This window comes from Sinocyclocheilus rhinocerous, unplaced genomic scaffold (genome assembly GCF_001515625.1).
Source record: "Sinocyclocheilus rhinocerous isolate Xijiao unplaced genomic scaffold, SAMN03320098_v1.1 scaffold975, whole genome shotgun sequence".
Classification (NCBI taxonomy): domain Eukaryota; kingdom Metazoa; phylum Chordata; class Actinopteri; order Cypriniformes; family Cyprinidae; genus Sinocyclocheilus; species Sinocyclocheilus rhinocerous.
The window spans coordinates 1,184,151-1,206,321 of NW_015628726.1; the positions used below are offsets into that span (position 1 = coordinate 1,184,151).

General features: G+C 38.2%; 1 protein-coding gene across 5 annotated transcripts in view; it reads left to right on the top strand.

Annotated features, from left to right (window-relative positions):
• LOC107738404 (homeodomain-interacting protein kinase 2-like) overlaps window positions 1-16,920 on the top strand; it is a 107,258-nt gene extending 90,338 nt beyond the window's left edge. The window contains exons 6-16 of one of the 5 annotated variants that reach the window (XM_016550168.1): window positions 1,018-1,202; window positions 1,300-1,462; window positions 3,753-3,975; window positions 4,849-4,970; window positions 7,738-7,868; window positions 10,977-11,156; window positions 11,339-11,668; window positions 12,629-12,876; window positions 13,684-13,832; window positions 13,917-14,813; window positions 16,220-16,920. In XM_016550168.1, coding sequence (XP_016405654.1) covers window positions 1,018-1,202; window positions 1,300-1,462; window positions 3,753-3,975; window positions 4,849-4,970; window positions 7,738-7,868; window positions 10,977-11,156; window positions 11,339-11,668; window positions 12,629-12,876; window positions 13,684-13,832; window positions 13,917-14,378 — 2,193 coding nt within the window. In that variant the 3' untranslated portion in view covers window positions 14,379-14,813; window positions 16,220-16,920. Of the gene's footprint in view, window positions 1-1,017; window positions 1,203-1,299; window positions 1,463-3,752; window positions 3,976-4,848; window positions 4,971-7,737; window positions 7,869-10,976; window positions 11,157-11,338; window positions 11,669-12,628; window positions 12,877-13,683; window positions 13,833-13,916; window positions 15,468-15,495; window positions 15,916-16,219 lie in introns of those variants that run through there. The other 4 variants (XM_016550165.1, XM_016550167.1, XM_016550166.1 and 1 more) reach the window with 4 other exon arrangements.
• Window positions 16,921-22,171: the final 5,251 nt, after the last annotated feature.

Sequence of the window (22,171 nt, forward strand, 5' to 3'; positions counted from 1 at the left end):
TGTTTTTGTATTTTATATTAGCTTTTTTATATTTGCTAAAATGTATATTTAGTGAATATTTAGTTAATTTGCTTCTTTTCATATGCAGATTAAATTGTTATATTTTATTATATTATATTATATTATATTATATTTTGTTTTCGATTTAATACTGTCATAATATATTATTAAACTATAAACTATATTATTTTAATATGACCTTAATGCAAAAAAAAGTATTTTGTTTGTCTAAATATAAGGTCACGTTAAACGAGCTCTTTTAGCCCTTTTAAACCATTTTAAAGGTGAAACTAAATTATATATCAGGTTTTGTTTATTTTCACATTCTCAGACAGATGGGAATATCTGGCCTGGCATCTGAAGCGTTCCTAAGTGAATATCTGTAAATTTGAGGGCAAATATTTGGGAATATCAGAAAGGTTACCGCTGTCCTCTGAGAACACACACACTTTTTGACTGACAGACCTGTGTATATTAATAGAGTTGTACACGTCAAGCACTGCGGGAGATATTCACACACAAATACTCGCATGTATTATTTACAAAAGCTGTAAGTTGGATCAGAAGATTCAGCTGACAGATTCCATGATTTGGGAACACCCAGGCTCGCATTCAACACACATTCAGCTACTAAGGATGATTTATTCTGCAATTATGGCAGCTAATTTACCCTACTGCCTACATTCATGGATTATCACTGTCCAGTGCATTTACAAATATTAACTCTTTTAATTTTGCATTAAAGTATTACAGCAATTTCTGTGCTGATTGACTTTGTGATTATTATTTTAAGTATGTGAAATTCTATGGAATTCTTTGGGATTTTGTTTTTTGAGGAATTCTGTGGGCACAGATTCCATGGTGATGTGTTAGTCAATGTTGCATCAGAAAAAAGAAGACAAGAGCTGGTTAACCTTGTTTGAGGATCCCTAAAGTACTTGTTGGTCTCTGTACGTCAGTCAGTCTGTCTCTCTCTTTCATTTCTCGCTCTCATCTTCTCTCTTTTGCTGTGTGCAGGTGAATATGACCACAGACTTGGAGGGCAGCGACATGCTGGCGGAGAAGGCAGACAGAAGGGAGTTTATTGACCTGCTGACCAAGATGCTGACCATCGACGCAGACAAGAGAATAACGCCCATAGAGACACTCAACCACCCTTTTGTCACAATGACACACTTGCTGGATTTCCCACACAGCACACAGTCAGTTAAACTACACTACACCAGCATTAAGTTGTAAAGGTTATGTAGTTTTATCAAATTATGTTTAGCTCGCTGACCATGTCTTTTTTTCTTGCAGCGTCAAATCCTGCTTCCAGAACATGGAGATTTGCAAGCGTCGGGTGAACATGTACGATACAGTCAATCAGAGCAAGACGCCCTTTATAACACATGTAGCCCCCAGCACCTCCACCAATCTCACCATGACCTTCAACAACCAGCTTAACACTGTGCATAGCCAGGTCAGTATCCACACACACACATTTACATTATCACATCTAACTAGCGACCACAAAGCCATTTTACATGATTAAATATTTGTAATATGTATATTTGTTAAATAAAAAAGAAACATTTGTGTAAAAAATGTCAATCAGAATTTTGTCTTGATTTCCTGTTAAATATGATTTAAAAAATCCTTAAACAATATAAATGTACTTAAGAAGCCAGATAATACATTTCAAAAATTACAAGATGATAAACAACTTCTAATATACAAAAAAGATCTTCCCTTATTATAAACATAATCCTCTCTAAACTGTTAAATGCTGTGCTTATAACAAGCAAAATTATGCATCATAAAAAGTGGATTTTTGCAGATTTTTGCTTATTTATTAGGTAATTTCTATGCAGTTTCAACCTCAAAACTACAGCTAGGTCAGAATGCACACAGCACCAAGCTATAGTGACTTAAAACTTTATTTGAATTCATTTAAAACGATCCTTAGCTCGGTTTAGTTTTTCTTAAAGCTGCCGATAATTAATTGTACAGTATAACATGCACAGACTCATTTGCTGTGGGACAGCCCAAAGAAATTAGAGTAGCATTGGCCCATTGACCACTGGCAGTATCGGATGACTTCTTTCAGTGGACAGAACACTAGTCATATCATGGGCCATTTGGGCTGTGTGTGTGTGTGTGTGTGTTTCCAGCCTTGCAGCCCTCTGTCACAATGTGCTGATTAACAACAGTTTTAGAAGTTTTGAATTGGTGCATGGGAACAAGAGCAGGCCAGACCCAAACCCACATTTCTTATATTAGCACCAAGATGCCTTAGCATGTGCACAGACCCCTAAGCCATAGCTCAGACCATTTACACCATTTTTTTTTTAGTTTTGGAAGATCTGAGTAGGTGAATGGGACCATGAATAGGCCAGACGAAAACCCAAATTCCCCAAATAAGCTCAAAATATTCATGTTAGAGCATGTGTGCTGACCACTAAGCCATAGCTCAGACCATTTGTATTCGTTTTGGAAGTTCTAAACAGGCACATGGGATCATGAAGAGGCCATGAAAAGTCTTATATTTGGAAGTTTTCAATTGGCACACGGGAACAAAAGTAGGTCAGACTCAAACCCACATTTCTTATATTAGCACCAAGCCTTAAGGTTTTGATGTCTTAGCATGTGCACAGACCGCTAAGCCATAGCTCGGGCCATTTTTTTAATTTTGGAAGTTCTGAATAGGGCTCATGGAACCATAAGCAGGCCAGACTCAAACCTACATTTCTTTTATTAGCACCAAGGTTCAAAATGTTGATGTCGTTGCATGTGCGCAGACAGCTAAGCCTTAGCTCAGACCATAGCTCAGCAGCAGGCCAGACTCACACTTTTCCCAACTGAGCTCCAAAGCTCAAAATATTGATATTGGAGCACATACGCTAACTGCTAAGCCATGGCTCGAATCTTCTTTTTCGTTTTGAGCAGAAATCACGCCCTTTCCTCTCTCTGGCGATGTTACCGCACTCATATTTTTACTTCTGGCTATATTTTTGTCTTGTGTTTTCATTATCGAGAGAGAGTAACTATGATGGAAGGACCTGCACAATTCTTTTGAGAAGCATATTCGGTTCACCGTTCTAGATGGAGGAGAGGGAGTTCCCTCGTTCATCAAACCTCCTAGACGGCGCAAATTCCACATTGATAGATGAATAAACAGATTAATGTGCTGCAGTCAGGCCGGATTAAAAAGCACTGGAGGGGAAATCTAGTGCAGAGGCTTTGAAGAACAGATTTTCTCTCCCCTCACCAGTTAGATCTGTGTGTATATTTAATCATAGCTTTAGAGCAAAGAGGGATCATTATCTGCTGCTAATGAGACTGAGCAAATTCAATGAGTTGAAGGGTCCTAGCATTGATGGAGACTGTAACACAAGAGCATTGATTGAAGCTCTCTTACCTCCTCTTTCCTTACGCTCAATAAGTCATTTAGTAGAAAATGCCTGAACCCTAATGCTGTCTGCACACAATAACAGCTAATAAAGCGTTTTAGTTGAACAGTATTGTGGTATTCGCTCTAAGAAATTACTCTGAATTTAACACAAAGCATGCTTCCTGTGCTTGCTGCCTGCAGTTTTCATTTTTTGTACATCCATCCTGTATATCAAGAAATATTTTAAGGAGTTTATGTTCATCATTTGCTCTTATTTGAAATTTTGCCCCTCATCATTCATTGTTGCTCCACCCAATCCCCACACCCACTTCCTCATGCTTTTGTTTGTTTGTTCGTTTGATCCCATCGGTTCCTTTAGGCCACCAACCTGGCTCCCTCTTCCACCAGTGCCACTCTTTCCTTTACCAATCCTGATGTCTCCATACTAAATTACCAATCTGCACTCTACCAGCCTTCTGCGGCCCCTATGGCTGCCGTGGCCCCCAGGACCATGAACCTCCAACCCGGTGCACCACAACTCTGCGCCGCCCGACCCGATCCCTTCCAGCAGGCCCTCATCGTCTGCCCTCCTGGCTTCCAAGGTGAGCGCTAATTTAATTTATATTAAACCCTGGATATTTCTGATATAGATTTGGCTAAACTGTATCTTATTTTATAGGACTAGTTCACACAAAATGTGCAATTCTGTAATTATTTACTCACCCCAAGGTCGTGTCAAACCTGTTTGCTGTTATTGTTTCTGTCTTTAAAGAATTTTACCCATTTTACCTATTTATCTCTTTCCATATGACGGCAGTTCATAGTATCTGCTTCAGACAAATATCATAATAATGGTCCATACGACTGGTGCACAATATTCCAAGTCTTCTGAAGTCATACAACAGATTTATGTGATTATCTGTGCCATCATACATTGATAAAATTTAACAGAAACTTGTGTCAAAATTTGAAAACGAAAACTTGAAGTTTTAATCTGTTCATAACACAAAGCTATGGAACCATTCAAATGTTTGGAGTCAGTAAGATTTGTATTTATTTAATATAATAGAAATAATAGAAATTTATTTTTATGCAGGAAGGATGCATTCAGTTGATCAAAAGTGACAGTAATGATATTCATCAAATATTTATTTGACTTTTCTATTGAACTTTCTACTCATTTAAGATTCCAGATAAAAATCTTGGTTTCCACAAAGATATGAAAATTAAGCTTTGCCACAACATAAATAAATTTCATTTTAAAAATAAATTCAAATAGAAAATGTTTTTTTTTAGAATTGTAGTAGACTTTTAAAGTGTTTTATGTGGTCATTGTATGGAAAGAGCTGTGTAAAGATTCATTTAAAAGTCATATAAATTTGAAATGAGTAAATACTGACAGAATTTTAGTTTCTGATTGAGCTATTTCTTACATTTTGCCATCTAATGGTGTTTTCCTTGTTATTTCTTCCCAGGGTTGCAAGCGTCACCCTCTAAACACACTGGCTACTCTGTGCGGATGGAGAATGCAGTTCCTATAGTAACACAGGCCCCCGGTGCCCAACCTCTACAGATCCAGCCAGGCCTTCTGACACAGGTATAGCCAGACATTGCCCCCATTGCCATAACAATACAAAGCCACATTTCCTAAACTAATTACACCCCTCAGCCTTTCCCAAAATCTCAATTACATCCGAGTTTGGCTCCAACGAAGAGCAATTAGCATGACCTACTTTGTTTTAATGATATAAGTATAATTCACTTTCCCTTCAACAAAATCGAGGAGACACTCATTTCATGGCCAATAGATTAATTGAAGTCGAGTTGGATTTATCTCTGCATGCTCTGCTCTAGCAACTGGAGTGGCCTGTCTTTCCCCACTGGAGATTTTACCCCACTGATGGTTTGCTTTCCTGCCTCCACTAAGTCAGGCAAGTGTGCTTCATTCCTGGAGTTGGAGGAAGTCATGCTTTGATGAGCAAGACTGAGGTTGGCTATAAATGAGGTCTTTGGATGCTGAGGGATTTGTCTACCCTCTGGAGCCGCAAGGCAGGGCCCAGACGGCTTTTAAATTTGAGATAGGGTGGCGAGGTTCAGAGCCGTTTAGCTAATTTGTAATTTATCCACAACATTTTCAGTTTTCCTGAGCTGAGCTCTTGTTGGTTTTTGAAGACTCTACAGATTAAAGGAAAGGTTCAGCCAAAAATTTAAATTAATTACTTACCATTCATGTTGTTCCAAACCCTTACTTCTCTGAAACATAAAAAGTGAATTTTTTTAAACAATATTCTGTTTACTCTTTTCAATTTAATGAAAGTGAATGATGACTGTGGCTGTGAAGCTCCAAAATGACAAATGAAGCACCATAAAAGAATAAAAAAATGTCCATATGACTCATGCTGAATCATGCTGAAAATTGATATTTTGTTTTTTTTACTTTTGAAATAGGATGGTTGTAATTCGTTATAATAATAATTCATCTGCACACTTTTTCAGCTGAGCTGAGCTTTGCTTGTGTTGCTGTTTCATGGCTCTACCCGACTGCTTAATACTGTAATGCATCTTTATTGTTCCTCACGTTCAGGAAAACCCGTGCATAAATTCCATGGGTGATTATCGGAGCGCTGCATTAGGAAAGGTGGATGGGGATGGGGATACTTGTTCATCACTACTTCAGGGCCTCAACCGCCCATTCTCCTCCCTTTAATCCAATCAGCCAGACCACATCGCTCCTGGTGCCAGTAGAGTGGGTTTCTAGAAGGCCTCAGCCTTTATCTGGAACAGGAATGCAGAAAATGTAAAAACAATTGGCGCGGGAGCGGCGGTGCTTTCAGAGCCCCGGGGGTGACAAAAGGCTTTCACCCCGTGAGGGCAGAAAAGCTGTTAGGGGGGTAGTTGCAGAGATGGCCTTTCATGGAAAACTCTACTCTTATCTGGGTTAGCGTTCCAGGCCAGACGATACAATTACACAACCCAACCCAGAGTGAGAAAGGAGGATGCAAAGTGTCAGGAATGTAGACAAAGGGCTTTGGGGACATAGTTCTAATGAAATTATTCATGTCAAACACAATAAAACAAATTACAATGACAGGATGATTATAGTTTGAAGTAACTATTTAATAACTAAACTATTTTAAAATGTAATAATTTAATAATCATTATCGCTCTAATAATATCAGTCCAATGCACTCCAGAAAGTTGACCTTAAATAGCTGGAATTCCAAAAAAAAAAAAAGGCCAAGATTCACTTCTTTTACAATGCTAAATGTGTAATCACAGCCTTTCAGACATCGTAAAAGCATTTTTTCCACTCTTTCTCCATCACCCTCCCTTATTTGTGTGAGGGCTGTGGCCCATACTGATGGACTGGTAAATAGATGTGCAAAGGGTATTAAAGAAACAATTCATTAGTTGTACATTAAACTGCTAATCAATAAAGCTGCATTAAACTATTAGAGTTGCAGACACTCTTCTTCAAGCTCACATCTCTGGGCAAATTATGCCTGGCACTCCCCGCACTCCTCACCCACCATACAAAGCAGCTCCTCACAAAGCCTCTGAATAGGGCCCCTGAATTTAATTAAAGTCAGAGCTGATTTGGAAAATGTCTAACACATCAGCACACAGCCTGGGAGATGCCACATCTCTTTATTAAGGCAGGGTCTTATCTTTTTTATAGGCAGGAGCCAAGGCCGTACGCAGTATGCAGGGGCCCCGTCATCTAGATACCGGTGCCAAGGAATCAAGGGAGGGAAATGAATGAAGTTCCAACGAAAGTGGCACAAGCTTTTTGTTATTCCAGAGGGAGATCTTTTATGTTGTCCATAATTTGCTGCTTCAAAGCTTCAAAGCATCTTCATTTTCAGACCAAGAGAATAATTAGCTTAGAAGATGGATGGGTTATAAAATTGTTTATAATTGACCTCTTCTGTTCATATTTTGTTAGAACAATTTCATTAAACGATGTCTCTTGAATCTAGGCCCGAATGCTGAGGCTACTGTGTCTTAAATAACTAAATGACCCCTTTGGTGGTTGTTTGGCACAGTTTAGCACTTACTAGCGGTCATTTCTCTAAATAGCCGTATCCTTTTTCTCCTCTCTCTAAATACATTGGTGCAGTACCCTGGCCCGATTTGATGTGCCAGGTTACGGGGTCTTCACTCTGACGCCAATTAAATCACAAAAGGTTACTGAGTCCGTGTGCTGTTGGTTGCTAGTTGGCGTTCATACCCTACTCGACTGCAGTATCTAACTATATGGGATCACATGAGCTCCACTATCTGTAGATGTTCGACCTTCTGATGGAGATGTACCTGATCTCTGTACACTAACTTGGTGTTTTCCCTCCATCTTGACTCTACAGCAGGCCTGGCCGTCTGGTACTCAACAGATTCTCCTTCCGCCGACGTGGCAGCCGCTCACACACACCTCCGTCCAACACGCCACCGTCATCCCCGACTCCATGACCAGCTCGCAGCCTCTGGCCAACTGGAGGTGAGAAACCACCATGCCGTCACTGCTAAAGAGAGCTATTGTGCTTGCTATAGTACATTTATTCTTAGGCCATTAGTGTTTAATTTTTTGACGTCAAAATGCTTTTTTCTGTTCTAACAAAAATGAAAATTCTGTCATGTTTATTCACTCTCATGTCACTCCAAAACGGTATGCATTCTGTTAAACACAAAAGAAGATATTTTGAAGAATGTTAGTAGCCAAACAGTTTCGGGTCCCTTTGACTTTCATAGTATGGGCAAAAAATAATATGGAAGTCAAAGGACCCAAATCTGTTTGGTTACCAACATTCTTCAAAATATCTTCTTTTGTGTTCCACGGAATGCATTCAGGATTGGAAAAACATAAGGGGGAGTAAATGATGACAAAATTTTCATTTTGGGTGGACAATCCATTTAATATGCATAAACTATTGTATGTAAACCATTTGGAAACTCTCAGAAAATGTAAAAAAAAAAACCTCATGGGTACATATTTTTTACTCTAAGGTTCAAATATGCCCCCTTTCGGGTGTAGATAAGGTACAAAGTTGTCCCTTTAACTGTACCGCCCCAGTGGCAAACTGTTGTACCTATAAAAGTACAGTTTTTGCTTCTTTTTTTTTTTTTTCTTACAGTGTAGGTTGACTTCCCAGTAAAGTGTTAATATTTTAGCTTTGTGGTGCTTTCAAAACATTGCTCTTTTTGGGGATCCTGACCCATGGACATTTGTCTCAACCAATGGTGTGAGTTTGAGGGCAAGGCCATTGGCAGATGGGGAGTGTTTGAGAAACCATCATTATTTTTGCAATAGATTGCAACTTTTCAGCGGCCCTCCCAACTTTTCAGCGGCCTTGGTTCCAGAAGCATTTTTCCCATTCTTTTTTCACGTAGGGATTTATAAAAAGGTCTTTGTTTAAAGGGGTCATATGATGTTGTTAAAAAGAACATTATTTTGTGTATTTGGTTTAATAAAAAGTGTTTATGCAGTTTAAGGTTAAAAAAACACATTATTTTCCACATACTGTACATTATTGTTTCTCCTCTATGCCCCGCCTTTCTGAAACACATAGATTTTTACAAAGCTCATCGGTCTGAAAAGTGAGGTGTGCTCTGATTGGCCAGCTATCCAGTGCATTGTGATTGGCCGAATACCTCAAGTGTGTGACGGAAATGTTACGCCCCTTACCATATTGTGATGACTTGTCCCGGCAAGATGAGACAAAAACATTAAAATCCATTATAAACGAGGCATTTGTTGCATCCAGTGGGGACATAATTATGGATTATAATGACTTATACTGTCTTTTTACGCGTTGCATTGCATCGCGCCACGTAAACATAAAACCATGTCTGCATTTGTGATCGGAGAAATGACAAACTACAAATGCTACTCTACACTGGCACAATTTGCTTCACGATTATCTGATTGGTGGAGATTTCTCTGTAGAATTATGAATAATGTCATTTTCTGCTGTTGAACGTGATTATTCCTAAATTAAATCAAAATAATGTGGGGTGATGGCTTCAACAAAAGCGTTTACCATCAAATAACAACCTCGTAGCTCACAGTAGGTCTATCTTTAAAGGTTTCTTTATGGAGAAAATGATTGAGATTTTTATTTCTGGAACCCGACTGTTTCACTCTGTTCCGTTTAGATGTTGGTGCCACAGAAGCTTTTATCTTTTGTTTGTTTTATTTAGCTGGGCAGATCTGGTACAATTCCATTATGTTTAATAGCGACTCCATTAGCATTTTAAAATTAATTCAAACGAAACATACTTATACCATGCTGATTATAAACAGGCATGTGGAACTCAACCAATCTATTTTAAGATATCATGACTGGTGATCCATATATTTGACGGCAGTTCAGTACCGCAACACTGGGTTTTAATAATCTCCTAGATTATGAACTAAACAGATTAAATTATCTAGGTTGCTTAGTCTGCAAATGCACCTACAAAGCCATCATGCATTTAAATTATTCATTTGGAATGAAGGAACGGAATATTTTAAGTCTGATATATTCTGGATTCGTTTAGAATTCATGTTGGTTTTTTTGTATTAGAACAGTGAGTGTAGGAGCGTGTCTCTGGCTAGGACAGGGTAATGGAGTCAGGTCGTGCTGTCCTGCACGAGGTGAATGTATTACAGATGAACGTGTGCTGATATCTGCAGATCATCACATTAGCACCTTAAGCTCAGCCCGGAGGGCTTGGTAGTCCTGAGCCAGTCCAGTTGGAAGAGTGTTGCACTTTACTGCAGAGAGAGATTTCTCCTCTGAGATCTAATGCTGTCCTCTGCTTCTTTGCTGTTTGATGCAGTCACTGCTGCCCCCTCTGGCCAAATGTTGCATTGCATTTATTCTTCATTTAGATACAATTTTAGTTGATGATTGAAGATAGTACAGATATCTAAATGCTAGATACAAAAAATGTAGTGTTTATTCCTATATATGAAGTATTTAATTCTGACAAGTAGTGCAGTAATAGAGCTGTCAAGTTGAAAGCAAAATATATAAACATCCTTATAACAAGGTACAATAAATTCACATGAGATGCAAATCATCATAAAATGTTAAGAATAATTTATAGAGAATGTATCTTGAATCAATGAGAAATAAATGTCAGATTCTGCACTACCAAACAAATAAATAAATAAAAAATTGTAATCAAAATTACATTTAAAAGCAAAACAGAAGTAGAGTTTTGAACTGTCAGTAAATGTATATTGTTTCATTCCATTATATATTTTTCATATTCCATTACATATTTTTGTATTAAGCATATCTATATCATATTACCTTATGCAATTTTGCTTGTCAGATAAATTTGTCTTGTTGAAATAATGTTTAAAATTTTTAATTGGAAAACAAGTCAAAGCTACTGATTAAACTGATTTTTTAAATATTCATATTTAAATATACACTGTTGTAATACTTTTATTCAGCAAGGATGCATTGAATTAATTAAAAGTGCAAGTAAAAACTTTTGTGACAAAAGATTTCCATTTCAGATTATATATATATATCTTACCATTCTCAAACTTTTGAATGGTAGTGTAGTAGACTTTAAAGGGCATGCTTTAATTATGCTTGTTTTGTTTCAGGAATTCACATCCCCATGGCAGCCATTACAATCCCATTATGCAACAGCCAGCCTTACTGGCAGGTCGTGTCGCCCTGCCCTCTCAGCAACCTCTCAATGTGGGTGTGGCTCATGTCATGAGACAGCCATCAAACAACAGCTCCTCCTCCAAAAAGAGCAAGCAGCATCAGATGAACAACGGGTCAGACAACCCTTATAAAAAAAATCTGCCATGGTAAAGTTATACCATCAAGTGGTAATATTCATATATATTGGTATTTAAAAGGTACATCAATTAAAGCCATGGTATAATATGGTAAAATGTAAAAAAAAACATGGTTTTACCATGATTTCACCCCAAAACCCTTTAAAAACATTTCTTAGGAACGTGTCAGCATATGACGTGTCCTCCACCCAGCCGGTGACGTCACCTCACCGCTCCAAACGAGTGAAGGAGAACACCCCCCCTCGGTGTGCCGTGGTTCAGAACGGCCCGTCCTTGACCTGCGGCCCATCACAGACCTGCGGAGGTGGTGGAGTAGTGGGATGGGGAGGCGAGCAGGCATGTAGCACCACTAGAGACCACCACAGTCAACACAACCCACCGCGCCAAACCATCGTCATCCCCGACACCCCCAGCCCGGCCGTCAGCATCATCACCATCAGCAGTGACACGGATGAGGAGGACGACCTTAAACAGCCCAATAACACCAGGTCAGTAAAATGGGATGAGCGATTTCAGTACACAGTTCTGTAATGTGGTATATTTTTAAGTGAAAGTGGGAAATAATGTAGGACAGGATTTTATCCATCCATTTGATTGGATTGTGTTATGTTAGGATGTAATATTATTGCTTAAAATGTTTTCTCTCTGTGCGGGCTTGATTATGGCAAAATCATTTCAGAGGCGGAGAAAGTTATTACATTTTGATGAATGATTATAAAAACTATTTGTTTTCTGTGGAATAACTGATGAATCATGCGCAATAAGACCAGGGACATTTATAGAGTAAATAAACGGGGTCAATTTTGACTTTTAAATGCCTATTCATTATTCAGGGAAAATGCTGAATAATGCCTTGAAAATGACTTTAGTGGTCTTGGGAGTTGAAGATTTTACCTAACAAATATGACATTGTGAAGTATTATTACACAAAACAATGCTTGAATAACTTCATATGCATACACTGTAAAAAATGTGATATTGGTTGAATTGGTTAATGGTACGTTGGTTAATGGTTCCCTTACTGTATACAGTGAAAAACTGTTATAAATCTAACGGGACATTTCATGTAAACTACTGTTAAATTGACAGTTTTTTTGATTTGGAAAAAGAAAAAAGAAAACGGTAAATTGACATTCCCAGAATTCCCTGTGAAGTTTTTTCTTATTAGTTATGTACATTAGAGTTTTATGTTACATCTTATGTTTGTAAATTCATGTTTATTGCATTATTTTAGTGTCGTGGGTGTTACCATGAAGGTGTTGTGTATTTGTTTGTATGACACTGCACCTTCTCTACTGTATATTTACTGTATTATTTACTGTAAAGTTCTTGCAACCACAGCTGCCGTTTTATACCATAAATTCTAATTTTTTCCTTTACAGTGTTTTATTTAGTTTTTATTTCCAATGAATCGCCTTCCTAACCTTCCTGTTTTGCCTTCTCAACAGCACGTCATCCAAACAGAGGAAGAATGTCATCAGCTGTGTGACGGTCCATGACTCCCCTGACTCTGACTCCAGCAATACCAGCCCATACGCTGTGGAGTCTCGGCCTAATGGCCCCAATGCCAACAGCTACGACTCCAAAGGTGCTGTCCTGGACAACTACAGCAACGGGAACCCCCGGACCATTATCATCCCTCCACTGAAGAGCCAGACCAGCAAGAATCTGGGAGAGTGTGACAGACTCCTGCCTGGTGAGACAGGGGAAGGGCTGATAAGCTGACAGAGAAAAAGAAACACCTGGCAGAGCCTGAATCAAGCATCAATTTAAAGTGACAGTTCGCTGACAGCCTCTGATATGCAGCGTAGATTTATTTAGTAGATTTATGTGGCATTTCAAAATCTGTGGGCAATAAAAACAGCTTAGAGAGGTAATTCAACTCAGATATGTTAAAAATTGTCAGAAGATATTTTATGACAATGCAAGCTTAAGTGTGATCAGCAGTACTGTTTTATTTTTTCATTATTATAAAGCTCTCTGGAATACTAATTGATTCTAATTGGTTAATCGCTCTATTCTGTAAGTCAACAACAGTTTGTATAAGGACTGCTAAACTATATTGGATGCAGGCAAATGATTTCCTACATAGATGTGCTAATTTCCAGTCTGTGATCTCTTTCTTGTCACATAATTAATGCATTTGGGAAAACTTGTTGAAAATATAAATAATATTGTCTTCAAATAATTTTTTCCAAATTTATTTTTATTTGATTTTTTTCCATTTTATTTAACACGGTAAATCAATCAATATTTCCAACAATTTTCCAACATTTTATTCATTCATTCATTTTACACACACAATTTTTATTTGTATTCATTTATCACAAAATAATTCCCAACTTTATTTCCAACTTTATTTTATTTTTTCAATTTTATTTACCACAATATAATCAATATTTTCAACAATTTTCTAACATTGATCTAGCTACCCATCCATCCATCACAATATAATCCCAACTTTATTTCGAATTATTTTAACATGTTTTATAAACTCAAACAGATACGATGAACCACCAGAACTCCACCTACAAGTTCAAAATGTCCAATGGTGGCTTGTCTGGCAACAACCACTCTTCAGGAGGCGGGACATACCGGCAGCAGCGCTTGGGGCCACACCCCTTTCAGCAGCAGCCTCTAAATCTCAGCCAGGTATTTCAGTCAAGAATCTCATACCTGGTTTCTTAGTTCATATATTTATTCACACAAGTAATATGGAGATATCCCCTCATTTAGGCCCAGCAGCACATGGCAGTTGAGCGCAACGGAGGTCACCGACGACAGCAGGCCTACATCACCCCCACTATGGCCACCCAGGCTCAGTACTCCTTCCACAACAGTCCCACCCACACAGCTAACGTTCATCCCCACTTGGCCGCTCCTCATCTGGCCGGACAGCCACACCTCTACACCTACACTGCCCCCACGGCCCTGGGCTCCACCGGCACGGTGGCCCACCTGGTCGCATCGCAGGGTCCAGCCCGTCACGCAGTCCAGCACGTTAGCTACCCGCCGGGCATCGTCCACCAGGTGCCTGTTAGCATGGGCCACCGCGTGCTGCCCTCACCCACCCTGCACCACGGCCAATACCAGGCCCAATTCGCACACCAGACCTACATCAGTGCTTCTCCTGCCTCCACTGTCTACACTGGATATCCGCTGAGCCCCACCAAGATGAACCAGTACCCTTACCTCTAAAGCTGAAACACTGGAGCCCAGCCAACCGCTGCTTACCATTTCTACCCTAATCCCACCTAGAGACAGAGAGACATGCTGAAGCCTATCGACATTTAACCCCCATCCCCTTGTTCCTTTCATGCTTAAACTTGAAGACGATGAAGACGCCGATGGATAGAGGAAGTGTACTCTCAGAGGGAACAGAAGGGTACTAAGGAGTTTTCCTTTTTTTAAGATGAGTTTTATTTTGCCTTCTCAAAAGGGACAGTTAATGTTTTATTTCGTGATCTGGAGGTTTCGTTTCTTTTAAAACAGAAGAAGGAGTTTTTGCCTTCATAGTTTCTTTTACAACAAGGTCTCATCAACAGGCCGTTTGGGAGAGACAGAGGTTCGTTCGATGGAGATTTAGTTTGCTTTTCCCTTTCTTGAAATTCATTTACCGACTGTTGAGCCGAGGTCACGACATGGATGTTTTGAATTCCTACAAGAATTTTTTGGGATAAGGTGAAATACGGATATCTGCTGCTCTTCAAAGAAAAAACAAAAACATAACGATGGCCTTGAACTGTCTTAAACGTTTCCAAATTACATGCGGCGAGGTATGTGCATATTCCGCCGCGCTCTCCGACAAAAAACACCTGGAGGAATCTTCTGGAAATAGGACGACAAAACTTTCTAGTGTATTTATAGACTTTTCTTTGTTTGTGTTCACATTTAGAAAAGAAAATAGGTTTGTCATACCGTAGAACATTAGCTGGGCCCCTCTTTGTAGAATGTAGCAGTATGCACCCGTTGATTTCATGAAGAACCTTTCTGATACCAATAGATTCTTGTTTTTCCTCTTTCAATGTGATTGCACAAAGTGGTTACAATAACATAGGCATGTTCAACACGGTAGTTGGTCGCGTTTGAGTGCATGTGTGTGCTCAGCGCCTCTGTGCGACATATTCCTCCACAGTCTTAGGTTTGTCATTGTTACCTTGTAGTGCCTTACATATATTACGACAGTTTACTTGGCTGGAAACCCTCTAGAACCAGATGCTAGTCAGAGAGTTGGCTCCTAGGTTGAACATCTTCATCCAAGCTGTTTCGTGTTTTTTTCAATTCCAGGTTCTGTGCGACTCCTCCACAGTCTTAGGTTTGTCATTGTTACCTTGTAGTGCCTTACATATATTACGACAGTTTACTTGGCTGGAAACCCTCTAGAACCAGATGCTAGTCAGAGAGTTGGCTCCTAGGTTGAACATCTTCATCCAAGCTGTTTCGTGTTTTTTTCAATTCCAGGTGTAAGCGTTAGCCCTAAACGTTATTTAAATGCTTCTCATTTAGCATGCATGAGGTCTTCTACATCTAAAGATAAAGACACTTGCCTGGGGTAACGAACCAAAGTCATCATTTAAAGATAAGTAACTTTTGTTCTGGATAGTGGATATAATTATATATACCGTATTTACTGTACATACTGTAGCTATGTGTTTTAGTACTTTCAGTCAATGCAACATCACTGATTTTAGGCTACATATGTGACCCTGGACCACAAAACCAGTCTTAAGTCGCTGGGGTATATTTGTAGCAATAGTCAAAAATACATTGTATGGATCCAAATTATAGATTTTTCTTTTATGCCAAAAATCATTAGGATATTTAGTTAAGATCATGTTCCATGAAGATATTTTTAAATTTCCTACTGTAAATATATTAAAACGTAATTTTTGATTAGTAATATGCATTGCTAAGAACTTCATTTGGACAACTTTAAAGGCGATTTTCTCAATATTTTGATTTTTTTGCACCCTCAGATTCCAGATTTTCAAATAGTTGTATCTCGGCCAAATACAACTCCTATGTCCTGTTGAGCCGAGGTCACGACATGGATGTTTTGAATTCCTACAATAATTTTTTTGGATAAGGTGAAATACGGATATCTGCTGCTCTTCAAAGAAAAAACAAAAACATAACGATGGCCTTGAACTGTCTTAAACGTTTCCAAATTACATGCGGCGAGGTATGTGCATATTCCGCCGCGCTCTCCGACAAAAAACACCTGGAGGAATCTTCTGGAAATAGGACGACAAAACTTTCTAGTGTATTTATAGACTTTTCTTTGTTTGTGTTCACATTTAGAAAAGAAAATAGGTTTGTCATACCGTAGAACATTAGCTGGGCCCCTCTTTGTAGAATGTAGCAGTATGCACCCGTTGATTTCATGAAGAACCTTTCTGATACCAATAGATTCTTGTTTTTCCTCTTTCAATGTGATTGCACAAAGTGGTTACAATAACATAGGCATGTTCAACACGGTAGTTGGTCGCGTTTGAGTGCATGTGTGTGCTCAGCGCCTCTGTGCGACATATTCCTCCACAGTCTTAGGTTTGTCATTGTTACCTTGTAGTGCCTTACATATATTACGACAGTTTACTTGGCTGGAAACCCTCTAGAACCAGATGCTAGTCAGAGAGTTGGCTCCTAGGTTGAACATCTTCATCCAAGCTGTTTCGTGTTTTTTTCAATTCCAGGTGTAAGCGTTAGCCCTAAACGTTATTTAAATGCTTCTCATTTAGCATGCATGAGGTCACTCCTATGTCCTATCCTAACAAACCATACATCAATGAAAAGCTTATTTATTCAGCTTTCAGATGATGTATAAATCTCAATTTCGAAAAATTGACCCTTATTACCCTGGTCCAGGGTCACATATGTCATAAAAAGGAGACTAAATGCATATTTGATGGGAAAAGCCAAGTATCGCTCAGTCAGTTGGAGATCAGGCTGCACAATTTGTTTAAAAATAAATTAAAATATACCAAGTCTGAAGAGGTTGTCTGTTTATGGAAGGCTTGACTTGGTTTAGAAACCTGGGAGGGTTCGAGAAGGAGAGTCTTGTTAGGAGTAGGAGGTGCTTGTGGATTTTGAATTGTTGGAAAAGTGAGAGGGCAAATTCCACAATTTTTTATGAGAATAGCATGTTGGCTTTGAGCACGTTGGTAGATGCCGAAGGAAGCCGTGCAGCACGACTGCACACCATACTCTGATTTAAGCGCTCGTTCAAGGTTCTGTGAAGATCTGTGGGGTTTTTATTCTCACGTACATTCTGGGGATTTGAACTGCCCCTAGTTGCATGAGGATATCTGCAACAACATGCACCGGAATCAAAATTGGCTCGTCTTTTTCACTGTTTGTCTTACCGTAGAAATCACTTATGCTACAGACATCATGCCAGTACAGAGATAATGAACATGTAGAAATCTGTGGGCCAATGCTTGTCTTTTTTTTTGCTGATTTTTTAACATTGATATGCTAGCCAATCATTTACACCGTGTCCTAACCATGTGCTCTGCAATAAAGTGATTAAAAAGACATGGAAAATTTATATAGTACTTTATATAACATACCATTGAAAAGTTTGGGGTCAGTTCGAATTTTTTTTTTTTAATTGTTTTGTTTTGTTTAAAGAAATTAATACTTTTGTTCAGCAAGGACGCATTAAATTGGCCAAAAGTGTTATGTTAAACATCAGATATATTCTGATTGGCTGTGATTATGTGGCGATTATGCACCTGGTTAGGACAGTGTTTTTTTTTTTTTATGTCTTCTGTTGGGCACATGCTTATGGAGTATCAAGTATATCCTCTTCTGCCCACACATCATGCCGTAGAACTTGCATTTGAAGTAGTTTTTACATTGAAATGTTTCTATTTTATTGTTTTACTTTGCTAGGTATATTGTGTTCCCGTAGAGAGTGTTGCAATAACTTTTGTGGATGTTTATTAATTTTTTTCATGTTATACGTCAAGGATCATTTGTTTGATTTCTGGTGGTCGATATGTAACTGTGATGTTTAGTATTCATATGTGGACCCTTGTCTGGTAGGAAGCACAGACTTTGTCCATGTGCTCGGCCAAGATCTGACACCAGTTAAGTTGTACCCAAGCCTTCGGTTTGCTAGCTTGTCAGATTGATTCATAAAGCTGTGTGATATGACTTAGGATGCCAATAGATTTTATTTTGTTGCTGTTGTCATATATTGGTTTAAGCTTAAGTTGGATGCTCATTGAAGCACACAGTTGAGAAAGGCTCCTTCAACGTAATTCGCATAAAACATTCCATTCCGGAAGGAGCCGTTTCTGACAGCACTGATCTGTAGTTTCCAGTCTGTCTCAGCTCACAGGGACCGGCCTGAATGTCCAAATCGGGACTCCGCTGGCATTTAAGGACTTTTTTTTTCTTCCCACCAGATAATTTCAACATGTCATCGATGCACAGATGTGTCCCTTGCTGTAATGGAGAAGACCGAGTGAGTTTCACTGACATTTGGAAAATGAAAAACATTAAAAATACAGGTTAGATCAGGTCGGTGTCAGAAAAGAACCTGTCGATGGCATACGCTAAATAGAGATGACAAAAATAATGCACTCTCATGAAATTGCTGTTAGCACAGTATAATCCATTGTTTTGGTACCTTTCTCACACCTTTTGTCAGTGCTAGTGTGGACAGATCTCCCATTTTTGAATCTAATAAGAGGATTTGTGTAAGAAATGAGGCCCTTATGTTTTTTGTTGTTGTTTTTTTTAGAAATGTCAATGCCACATTAATGCTTTATTTCAGTTATTAAAGCTGCTGTGTGTAATTCTAATAAGAGTATAAACACTGAACATGGCTTTGCTTTACAGCATTGGATCCACCAATGGTGTGTGATGTGGGCGTGCTGTTGTTAGACCAACCAATGGAAAATTGGGGGTGTGTTTTATTTAGTTTTGTTGTTTTTTTCCAGTTCTTTTTGGTACCAATAGTGACGCATAAATTACACTTTAAGCTTTATTATTTTGGTTTTAACTACATATGTAAGAATCACATAGATAAATTAGTGTTTCATATAATGGCCTGTGCATTGAATCCAGTGCCCTTACCGTTTATAAAATGGTCACTAGTACAAAATGAATGTAAATTTCAGACTAAAATAAAATATCTGCTCAACACATCATGATTGTTTTGGCTAGTAATCACTGAAATTGATCTAGCAATCAATTTCACTTGATCTAGCATTAATTTGACCCAAATTATAATTAATTTTAATCCAAATTATGCAGTTTGATGTGTTTTTAACTTATTTAAAGTGCCCCTATTATGGATTTTTTTTTCATTATCTTTCATGCAGTGTGTAACACAGCTCTAAGTGAATGAAAACATCCTGCCAAGTTTTAAATCTGAAAGTGCACCGTGTATAAAGTTATTGTCTCTCAAAAGAAAGAGTCGACTCTGAATCATTGAAAGAGTCGTTTTTAAAACGAATCCCAAGCCGTTTCATGTTGACGTCAACATGAAACATTAGCATATTGCCCGCCCACTTGTTGGTCTTTTCGCGTTGGTCTGAATGAAAATGCTAATTAAATCAATAAGCCCCAAGAAGCCGTGGTTTACAGTGAATTTATAACAGCTAAGGGGCGTTGTTACTCTGAATCATTGAAAGAGTCGTTTTTAAAACGAATCCCAAGCCGTTTCATGTTGACGTCAAAATGAAACATTAGCATATTGCCCGCCCACTTGTTGGTCTTTTTTTTTGCGTTGGTCTGAATGAAAATGCAAATTCATTCTTTGCCACTAGGTGCCGCTTTTGCATATTATAAGACAATGAAAGTGTTTTTTGACTTTGCATGCATGTCAACCGGTTGTTGGGGACTCCCAAAACCAAAATATGAACCTTTCATAACCCATAATAGGGGCACTTTAAATCATAGAAAGCCCTATTGACTCTACAAATATATGAATTATGAACAAGAAGTCTTTTTTTTTAGATTCATAGTTTGTCTGAACTGTATACATTAATGAAGACAGTCATTTTAAGTTACCAAAATGCGCTAGAAAGAAGCATTAATGCAATTCATGATTTTGTTTTCCATCTTTATGTCAAAATACGGCCTTCTCCTTTATTAACTGCACATGAAGCTTTAAGGAACCGTGACTATGTGTTGTATTGGTGATTTTGGGGGGTTTTGTTACACATTTAGCTTCATGAATATACAACCTACAATCAAAATCCAACTTCTGACATTACCGAATACGATGGATTCCGCCACTATAAGGACTGAAAAACATTCCTAAACGCTCATTGCCAGTCAAACCCCTGCTGGATGGCACCCAAATCAACACTTGTAAAGCACATGATCATGAATTAACTTTGTTATTGTTATTTTTTTGTCATTGAAGTGGCCATAGTACTTCCACAATTGTAAAGCTCCTTTTGTTCTGCTTGTTTTCATCTGATTTTTCTCCCATGTGTGCGCTGTAACAGAACCATTAGGGGTTAATGCACCATTGAACTTGTGAGTGAATGTGCTAAGAGGCCAAATATGACAATACGGCCATCTTCATATGTTGTTTTAGAACCAAAAAAAAAAGCGAAACAATAATCATTATGCCCAAGAACACACATCTGTCAACTTTTTTTGGTTTAATCTACAGCATAGTCTGTGTCAGGAGTGTGCATTACAGAGTGACATTACTACAAGTGTGTAAAGCGTAATGTATTCAATCACCAATGAATGCAAGTGAACGTATTTGTGCAGAAACGTCACTCATCACACGAGTCGCCACAGTAAACCCGTTATGTAGCTGTGATGCACTGTAGCCGTTTGTGCAGCCATCGAAGACGTGAACAATTTTCTACTTGCACAGCAGCAAACATTCACAGTCAAATGTAAAAACTAAATATTTTTCTACAATGTTTCAAGACCTAAGAAAGCATCCGACCCCTGACCCCTGACTTTTGTCGATTACTGTATGGTTTTCTCAGTAGTGTGTATCACATTAGTTGTTGTCAAAGCTATTGTGTGCTGCAGTATTTCCAGGTATACTTCTTTGTTTATTGTCTTTTTTATTATAATTATTATACTTTTGCTTTGTTTATTGGGGATTTGAAGAAGTGTGATGTCTCATTATTTCAGTCTGTTAACGTAGCATTGTATGTACCCTGTACCTTAGGCTAATATTAAGTATGCTATGAGAATGGATATTTTACTGGCTTTATAGAATGTTAAAATGAAAATAATAATGACAATAATAAGAATGATTTAACTTCTAAAAATTGAGCACTTGCTACTAAGCGCTTGTGTTACCATTACAAATGTTGTGTGCTTCTCTTAATCATTTTCGTTGTAGAAAAAAAAATAAACAACCTGAGTGAATTTTATTAGGCTTCAACAACTAATGATAGCAGTATAAATTCATGGAGGATTTGTAACAAACCTGGGGGTTATAGAAGAATATAGTTATTTTAATCGTTCTATTTACTAACTGTAGGGTGTGAAGGGGCTCGCGTCGTGGTGAACTATGTTATAGCTTGTTATTCACTGTTACTTTTGATCATTTTTCGGTCTCCAAGGTGAATCGAGTTATTAAAGGAAATTTGTATGCTCACATATGCATATTGTATATGTGTAGAAATGTAATCACACTTTGTCTTGGATTTACATTAAACTGTTAAGTCACGGCATCAGTCTTGTATTTTCATGCGGTCATATATATTTTACACATTTGTGCACTCTAACCAGACATTTTAGAAACCACCAAAGATGATGCTAATGAACCAAAATTCATTTTGAAGATTGAGGCTAGTTGTCACAGTAAAGGACTATATTTCAGTAATTATAAGGTTTCATTCTATCCTTCTGCATAAGTGATTTCATCATATTATTCAAATGATTTTCAGGTGATATTCTCTGGAAGAAGTTCTGGATTATACCTAATCTAATATCTATTGAATAATTAAAAATACAATACAATTTTAAAATTTTTTTCATCACATTGTTTTTTGGGG